This window comes from Fusarium vanettenii (assembly GCF_000151355.1).
Source record: "Fusarium vanettenii 77-13-4 chromosome 9 genomic scaffold NECHAsca_6_chr9_2_0, whole genome shotgun sequence".
Taxonomy (NCBI): Eukaryota; Fungi; Ascomycota; class Sordariomycetes; order Hypocreales; family Nectriaceae; genus Fusarium; species Fusarium vanettenii.
The window spans coordinates 801420-811077 of record NW_003315877.1 but is presented as its reverse complement, the minus strand read 5'-3'; the positions used below and the strand labels follow the sequence as shown (position 1 = coordinate 811077).

Sequence of the window (9658 nt, the reverse complement as noted above, 5' to 3'; positions counted from 1 at the left end):
CGCCCGCTATCCCGGTCACATGGAGCAAATGCCATAATCCAGTAGTTGGTTGCGCCGCGGCTAATCATGGCCAACCTAGCTTGACCCGCAAGAAGACGGCCTCTATCAAGGGAATCTGGAAAGCAAAAGCGGGATGTCAAGGCAATACTGTGGGGGTTTCGCTCAACCAGGCGAGCCTTGCCGGACTCAGAACGTACTTGGTGGTGGTCGAGACACCATTCGAGAAAGAGAAGAGAAGCTGTCGGCTGGTTGAGTCTGTCTCCGTGCACCTCCGCATCCCGCCGTCCGCCGGCCTCCTGAGCACACGGGGTTCCTACCTCCGCCACAAGAACTGTGCCGCCTTGTCCCGTTCAGGGTCCTGTCTGAGGATGATGTTCCTTCCGGTCCTCGAGGCCGTCGGCTGTCTTGCACCGGGCCGCCCAGTGTCTCAATCGGAGTTGTCGGAGGCTCACCAACAGCAACTAGGACCCTGAACACAGCCAGGCCATGTATGCCCACCAGTTTGACGAGAATTCTGGTGCCGATGACTCGACTTCACTGGACCGTCGAGTGCCGAACTGGTCGCAGCATCATCCTAGGAAACTGCCAGGATGAGGAGGGTTGGCATGGTCTGCAAGACGTGACGTGCCCGATGACTTTTATCGTCTCGTGAGGATGCTATCTTTTCCAGAGAGAAGGCCTGCCCTGCCAGTCAGGCACGGTATGCTAGGAACTGGTGGGCGGTATCGCGTGCATATTGTCGTGCTCTCTATTGGGATGCATGAATACGCTTGGGGATTGGCCCGCGTCTCAGTGCACAAGAAAGGCATCTTGAATCTGTGATTGAACAAATCGGAGATGCATGATCCTAGCTCGTGGGCCGTGAACGCAATCGGAATACCCCTTGTCGTTGACCCTCCCAAGTTGGCCAAAAGCTGCCTGTCGTCTAATAGCACTGCGGAAGAGGGACTTGGGGATGACACGCCCTGTGGCTAAGCCACGCCCCTACCCTGGTCGACCTGAGAGGCGCATTCACACAACAACTTGTTGGATCAAGAGGCCTGTTGCTCCTCAAGGCCATATGAAAGTCGCAGGACGATAAAGGGTAATTCAAAGACGCAACGGACAGGATCTGGCGCCGGATATTGGACGGGCAAGAGAAGAATGGCCACGCGCACACAGCCGGCCAAGGGTCGGGCGTCTTGTTGATGCTGGGATGGGCATGGCAACGAATCTCAGCCGCTTTCCAATAGGCGATGTTTGGCAATGTTTGTTTCTAGAGAATCGGCGGCGGATTCGAGGGAGCCAGGGGTTGTGCTGATTGTCGATGGATGGCCTAGCTTAGTTGGAAACTGCTTGGCTGTTGTTGGCAGTTCAGCTTCAGCTTGGAAACCAAAGGATGAGAAAAGGAGCAAGAGACAAAAGAGCTAAGCCGAATACAGGGTAAGTTTTACTCGACGTGGGAGAGGCAGGTGCAGTCCTCCCATCGCAAGTACGCAGTAGGGCTGCGCGGCCGGTGCGGTGCACGACAAGACTGGACGGAAGTAGCGAACGGTGGATGCAATGGGGCACCGTTTACACCACACTACATCCCGTCATGAACCAACCCAAGTCAACGTTTACAAGGCCGAGGGATTTCAACGCCATTGGCTCCAAGACCCAACTTGGGGCCAGCTTTCGCAATGGCCGACTCTGCCGTTTTGTCTTGACTTGTCTTACAACGGCGACTCTAAGCCTCCAGCCTCTAGCGCTGCGGAGCCAACGCTGGTTCAACGCTTGACCGTTGTGTTTGCGTCCCTCCCGAAGAGCCAGCTCAGCACGAACTCATCTAGCGCCTCCTCAGCAGTCAAACAGGAGTCAGGGGGTTCCCAGAGGCGCTTCCAGCGGCCGCGCTGACTTTGCCTTCGTGTCTCAAGTCGAGCCCTCTCCTCTCTCCAAGCACACAACGGACGACGCCTCACGACGAGGATGGAGTCGACTCCACGACGATCCACCGCCCTACAGAGGCTGAGTGAGGCGGTCGTGCGGCGTAGGTATACGCAAGGGATTCGGCGTTTGGTGGCCTCACAAGAGACACCCATAGCGAAAGCTCCAGTGGTCTCCTCCTACCCCCGGAACAGGTTCGCATAGCACAACAGTACAGTTAGCATAACGGCTCTGGCAGTCCAAAACGGTGCCGGGCCAGAACTTGCTCGACGCCGGGCGACGGGATCATCGGGCCCGCACCGCCAGCAGGGTCTGTCCACAGCGGAAGCCGCCGTCATCTTGTAGGCGACGGAGGTCAACCAGGCTCGAGAACACGGAGCCGTCAAGCGGATCCTCCACCAGGCCTTGCGGCGGAGGCGATTTCCGAAGAAGCTGCCGCCGGTGGATTCGTCAATGGGATTCATTGATGACTGATTGAGGCAATCAATACAAGTGAGACGTTTGCCGCAACTATGTGCTGCTCTGTGGTTCATATCAGCGCCGAACAGGAGCGAGACATCTCTCAGACGGACCTCTGGCCGAGACATACAAAACGGAACTTTGACCTGGACGGACTGGACTGACAGCCATATCCATGGATGCGATACGGTACGGAGGCAGCTGCCAACGTATGCCGAAGCCAACAACCGGCATCAACAGCCGGGTGCTGAAGCTCAACCCAACACCGGCACAGTCCGGGTTGGGCGAGGCCTTGATGGAGAGGGAAGAAAAATTTCGAGATTGGATCCCAGGCCCAGGGATGGCCCTGGAAGCTCATTGTCCATGACTGCCCTTGAGGCCACACCCCCCCTCCACCATCGCCCAAGCTTCAAAGCTCCCCCAGCACCGGCGCCTTTTTTAGCGTCTCAAGACCCTTGTCAAGATCCCGCGTCTCAATGCCACACCCACGTCCCTAAACTCGACTTCACATCTTTGAGATGGAAAAGAAAGCATCTCCAGATATGCGGTTTTATAAGGGCTCTGCACTGTCAGCGCGGCAAAAGCACACAACTGGGGAGCATTTGGTTCATTCTAATTCGCAGGAGATGAATGACTCGCAGAAACGGCCCTGCTGGTGATGTCTTGCGCTCTCCAGCCAGGCGGCCGCCAGAATCGCCGCAACTGAGCAAAGCTGGGCATTGAGAGAAGAGAGAGGTCAATTCAGCACTCTTGAGGGACTTTCCGGGGGAGGGCCCCCCTGCCGAGATTTCCTCCCCAATGTCTCATCTGTGACTATGAGGTCGCCAGACTCACTATAAAAAAAGACACAGAAACAGCTTCTCGCGGTCCAGTCTGGATGGAGGAGCTAGACATGGGTTAGCCTGTCCTCTTTCCCAAGAGCCAAGCCCTCTTGGTGACATTCTCTCACCCCCTCCTTTTGATCAACTTGCAGCGACCCAGAAACTCCATGTTGACCCTGGCTTTGCCGTCTTGACTAGGCCGACGTCCCAACCCACCCCCTGGCCCACGCCCGCTGCTAGGTAGGTGTTGCCCACCAGTGGGGGGTTTTGGAGCTTACACTCGACGACCCAGGCCAGAATTATGACGAGACCTGGATCACCTTTCTCTTACATCCCGGAGCCTGGTCGCAGAGGTACTAGACTCTGCAGACCCGCCTTGGAGAGGATCTCCGAGCTTTACCGCTCGATTGGCTCCAAGAGATTTGACCCTTGTCGCACATCAGTGTGCCTTTGCACTCCCATGGGATATATACTTGTGTCTCTCCTCCGGACTTCTTAAACATCCAGTCGATCCCGTTTCATTCACGACTTCCTCCTCAGCCACTGCCAAAGATTCTTTACTACGCCATCACCTCTCTGCTCTGCTCTCATATACACATACATCCTTCTACTCTTTGCTTTGGCTACAACTTGTTCAACATTTGATCGCACATCAGCACTTGACAACCATCTCGTCAACAACCAAGGACTTCATCCAGCAACACAGTATCACCTCGCTGTGTCTCCCTCTGGGAACCAATTCGACCTCTCAACCTGTCGGTCTTGCTATCGAGGCGAGACTGACTTATCCGGCAAACTGGCTCTCGCAGCTCAACCCACGGCCAACCCCAACTGGGGACGTTGGCCACAGCAACTCTCTGGAGAGTACACCATGATGGAGTCCCCATCCATGCTCCCCTTTGACTCTCGAACCGCAACCACTGCCCCTCTCCAGCGACCCATCATGGCTCCCTACATGGTACCCAACTCGTACAGCTCGGCCCAGATGAACAGCCTCACTGCGACTCACTACCAGGCGCCCAACCCTTACCAGTTCAGCGGCTACCAGGGCCCTCCTACTCCTCCCCATAACTCCTCCCCCTTCAAGGTGGAATACCACGACCGTCGCCCCATGGGACCCGACAGCGACAACGGACGAGTTCCCTCCTACCACCGGGGTGCCAAGTACTCTTACGCTGAGCAAGCGCCCTCTCCTGCACGAAGCGACTCCCAGGCCTCCACTGCTCGGTCTTCGGTCAACAACCCAACACTCTGCTCCAAGACCATCACCTCCAACGAGACTATCAACCCTGATGACCAGGTCAACTTCGAGACCGAGGTGGATGAGTTGATGAAGGCTATCCAACGCAAGGGAGAGAAGGAGCTGGATGTCGCACAACAGCCACTCACCCCAGGCATGTCGCCTGTCTCGGAGGCCAGCCTTGAGAACAACGGCACCCCAGCCCCTGCGGATTCCAAGACATCCAAGAAGCGATACGTTTGCAATGGCCCCAACTGCAGGAAGAGCTTCACCCAGAAGACCCATCTCGACATCCACCGCCGCACACACACTGGTGACAAGCCCTATGTAAGTCTGAACCACACTTGTGCAACATGTACAGGGCTAACTGGCACATCTAGACTTGCGAATTCCCTGGATGCAAGCTCACCTTCTCGCAACTGGGAAACCTCAAGACCCATATGCGCCGCCACACTGGCGAGCGACCCTACTCCTGTGGCAAGTGCGGTCGCAAGTTTGCCCAGCGTGGCAATGTTCGAGCGCACGAGCAGACTCACCAAGGTCTCAAGCCCTTCATCTGCCGCCTGGATGACTGCAACAAGACGTTCTCTCAACTTGGCAACATGAAGGTGAGCGACCTCGCTGCTCTTGTGGAACATGGTCAATACTAATGCCTCTCACTGCAGACTCACCAGAACAACTTCCACAAGAAGACGTTGAAGAACCTCACCATGAGGTTCGCTCAGATCCTCAACTCTGGAGAGGAGGTCCCCGAGGCCGAGCGTGAGCTCTTTGAGTACTTTGCCACCCACTACAAGAACAGCAACAAGGGTATCAAGGGCCGTGGAAAGGCTCGCACTGTCGCTGAGCGCAAGACGAAGCCTTCCCAGTCCCCTCCTACCAACCCCAACACTGTCACACCTCAGTACCCTCTTCCTCAGATCCCCCCTACCCAGCAGATCCCCTCTCCTCACCAGCCTCATGGCCTGTCTCACCCTGGCAGCCTTGCAGCCTACAGCATGAGCCGTGGACACCCCAACGTCATCAACAACATGCCTCGTGAGTCTCACGCTGGCGGTTATGAGATGTACGACATGCAGGGGGGACACCACCATGTCCAACCCTCCAACAACAACGGCATGATGTACGAGGAAGAGCATGCTCGCGAGATGGGCTTCAACGAGCGCATGTACTGAGCGAGGGAGATGACAGTACAAAAAAAAGAACAAAAAAGACATAGAAAAACGACAATGATGCAGCTTGGAGGACTTGACAGCATTACGCGATTCATTTGACGAAAACTACAACAGAACCAACAAGGGAGGCAAAACAGCGAATTTTTTTTTTCCACATCAAAAACTTTTCAAAACGACATGTGTTTCAAACGGAGTTAAAAGGAAAGGTCTCGGAAAGAGACCAACTCGGGGGTTGAAGTTTTGCTTTCTTGGTTGGTTGTCTGAACATTGATTGATGCAGGGGTATTATCCCAGAGGTTGAATTTTTGCGACTTTGATACCAATCATTTTTTTTGCTTTAATTTTTCTTTTCATTTCCTTGCACTTTTCTTGCCCTTTTCTGTACAAAAGGAGAGACATGCTTATTATCCTTTTAATTGTTGATATTTGGGACGAAGCTTCTGTTGGATCCGACTCATGCAAGGGAGCAGAACGTGTGGGTGGCTCTATCTGCAGTCTCACCAAGAGACTCGTCCATTGGCTTCTTGGCCTGGACTCGGTGCTAGAGAAAAAAGCGGTCTCACCCGCAGGAGAGGTTTTCTGAACATTTTTTTTTTCACACATTTTTTTTTCATGTCATTTTCTTGGCTGGGATGGGATGGGCTGGTGGAGGGCCCAGACGGGTGTCTTGGGGGTCCATGAGGATTTGGGAAAAGGATTTGGGTTGCATCACTGGTTACTAGACCATTCAAAGGAGCGTTGGTGCATGGGTATTGGAGTTTCTAGACTCTCCAGGATGGGAGCCTCTGGGTTGAAATCAATCAATGGGACATGATGGGAGCGGGAAAAGGCGAGAGTAGTCCCGGGGAGGGCGAAATCGGAACCTCTAGGCGTCGGGACAGAGTAGATCTGATTGAAATTCTAGCAAACATGTTGAAAGAAAAACACGAGTCTCGCTCGAAACCAGTGACTGGATGTGATTATCTCTATGACAAGTGACAGAGTTAAACTTGACAGGGAATACTCGGGTCAGCTTTGGCATCTTGTCGCCCTCCAACTCGGACTTTGTCTCCAGCCCTTCGGGATCAAACAGCCGGTCCTCTACACCACCAGAACAAGAGCCGAGAAGAGGTCTCGCGCGATAGGTAGCCAACAGAGCTAGCGAGGCCATCACGGCATAGCCCATCCAGCAAAAAGAAATGCCGCAAGGTTGTTTGGCGTCCTGTCATGCAAGCCTCGTCCGGCCACATGACGGGATGGCATTCTTTAACGGGTGGACTACACCATTGTTGGAAGACAAACGGAACGCTACCTTTTTCCCATTTCAAGGGGAATAGGTAGCTCACGAGATACCGGGGATGGGGGAGAAGTGATGCCCAAACTCCCGGGATACGTGAGGGCCTGATGAATGGGGCACTCGTATGTAACCCCGGCTTAGCCTCGATTACAAGCTTCCTTCATGCTACGTGATAGAGATGAGATTGGATCCGTTTCCGTCTCTCTGGGTATCCTCGGTACATGCTGTATGGTGCTGACATACTGGCGGTTAAACCCCCGTGGGGGTTCAGAGACTGAGCACGTTGGTCGACCTGGAGAGGGGGTCGGACCTTGAGAGCAAACGCCGCTATCAAGAGGCTGAAGACCTTGGAAAGAGGGGGGAAAGGAGGCGTTTCTCACAAGGACTCCAAGTGGGAATGGAGGAGTGACGTGAGGATGTCGTCTTCGGCGTATCTTGGGTCTCCATGTCAAGCTACGGAGCCCCCGTTTGCTCTCTCTCTTTGTCTGGGCAAGGCCGCCAAGATACGCAGCAAGTCAGCACAAGGCTTCGTCGCATGTAATCTCTGTATCTAGCAGCTGCGGCCATTCTGTTCCCGTGGACTCGGCGCTTGCTTGCTTGCTGCATTTCCCCTCTTTCAGCATGGGCATGGCCCCCGGTGGCTGCTTGAGATCGACAACGCCCCCCTCTCTCTTTCTCTTGGGTCCCCAAGATTTCACCGCCCCTGGCTTCTTGCCTGCTGAAGAAACGCCATGGGAGGGGAATAGGACCATGGGACGAAACTGATTGGCCATGCAGACTACAGCCTCGCTTTTTTGGAGAGAGGGGGATGATGTGGCTGTCTCGTTGGGATCTGCGCTGCTCACCGCCGCAAGAAGAAGAAGAAGAAGAAGAAGAGTTATGCTGTAGCGGACGGGCCGTTACGTCGCTTCCTTTGACAGGTTCGGTCATGCTGTTCTCTTCTCCAAACCCGGGGCAAACACATAGATGCAGGACTGGGCATCCATGCGAGCCAGCAGCAGTTTGTTCTCTCCCTCTCCACAAAAGTCTGTGTTTATGCTGTGCACGCACGTACATTGGATGCGTATGTACTATGTACTAGTAGATGCAAGATGGGGTTCTGCTCAAACGCGATCGATTGTATCCGTATGTAATGCGCCAGACTGGATACTACCCCCATGTTTGCCCCCCTCCGAGCTAGCAGACGTACAAAAGGCAGCAGTACATACACACGTACATACATACATGTAGCCCTGTCAAACGGAGTCGCAGGGCTGGCTGAGGCGGGGCGCGCTGCGTTGGGCCATGGGCATGGGGTGGGCGAGGAGGAGACGATAGCTCAGGGACGGCGGAGTCTCATCTGAGGCGGGCTGGGCGAGGCAGAATGGACGAGACGATGGAGAGACGAGAAAAATGTAAGGTAAGAAGTTGGTGGTGGGCATCTCACGCCCAGGAGGGAGCGGATGCGCCGAAGGGGCCCCCGTACGTCGAGACCTGAATCCTGCCTGAGACAGGCTTATCGACTTTGGGGGAGGCCTGGATCGCGGCATGACGAGAGAATCTTGCATACGCTTCATCTCCCAGGTGCAGTTACTCCTCATCCTCCCCCCATCCCAACAACTTGATGCAAGGGAGCTTGATGCTGCTGCTCCAACATGGGAGATATCTAGAGAGACGCCGACGGACTGACCGAGCTGTGGTATAGGTATACAATTCTAACCTCCGTGTAGAGTAGAGACAAACAAGATGCTGTCACCGCTCTGGATCTCGTAGGCCTCCTCACCCTCGAGCTCCCAGTCGGCATCGTTGATCAGAACCAGGATGCCAGGGCGACTGTTTGCCACCTGATCAGCCGCAGAACTATCGAATAAGGACACGTATAAAACGAGCGAGCGTGGTGTCCCTGGACCCAACGCGACGAGACGAAACCCAGGCGGCACTTGCAGCCGCGTGTGTAAAAGGGGAGTGGGGATAGTGGCTATATCAAGACTGATGAAGGAGAGGAGACGTACAGGTGGCTGTCCAGAACAAAGAGGTCCTTCCGAGAGTCCTGCATGACGTTCTGACATAAATGGTCTATCAGGTATGCAATGTTTGCAGGCTTTCCCTCCTGAGTTACTGCAGGTATCGAAAGAGAATGGTGCCGCTTGTCGGAGAAGAGCATCTCGAGGCCGCCACTGAGGCCGACAAGGTTAGCTAGTGACCCTACTAAACAAGGAAGAAAAAGCAATGAGAGCAAGGAGATTGCAAAAGTAAGGAAAAATCAGAGTTGTCCGCGGGGCCAAAAAAAAAAAAAAAACAAGGTGGGAGATGAGAGAGAGTGTCGGCTTCAGGGACAGGCTTCCCAAAAGCCTGGTGGACACTCGTGAAATGATGGATGCATAGGGGTGGCTCGACGAGACGAGAGGTGAAGCAGGAGAGAATGATAGATCATAAAGGCGGAGGAGGAGTGAAGAGAAAAAAAAAAGAACTAGATGAAACTGACGAGAACTCGACCGTGATGGTGAGGCTAGACTGTTCGACCATGGTGGCGATGGTGTAGAAGAGACGGTCTTGGCCTTTGTTACTGCCAAGAATTCAAACGAAGGGAAACGGCCGGGGGCGACCGTTGTGCCTGGTTATTTTTCCTTTTCTTTTTCGTATTTGCTTTTGTCGCGTGGAAAAAAAGCCTTGCTCCCACGATGTGTGGTTTGGTGATGGGTGTGTGTTGGTGTTGCAAGGTAAGATTGGGCAACAACGACGTCGGATCGTTTATTTCCGCCTGAACTAAATTTGAAGTTTCCTCAACGGGTCATTCAGCCAG

General features: G+C 54.2%; 1 protein-coding gene across 1 annotated transcript; it reads left to right on the top strand.

Moving 5' to 3' along the window:
• Positions 1-3978: 3978 nt before the first annotated feature.
• NECHADRAFT_48671 (uncharacterized protein) lies at positions 3979-5600 on the top strand (the record flags this gene model as incomplete). The annotated part of the gene is made up of 3 exons (XM_003050393.1): positions 3979-4752; positions 4806-5033; positions 5091-5600. Coding segments are annotated over 3 exons (1512 nt in total), but the record flags the coding sequence as incomplete, so codon positions are not given.
• Between the last annotated feature and the right edge of the window lie 4058 nt (positions 5601-9658).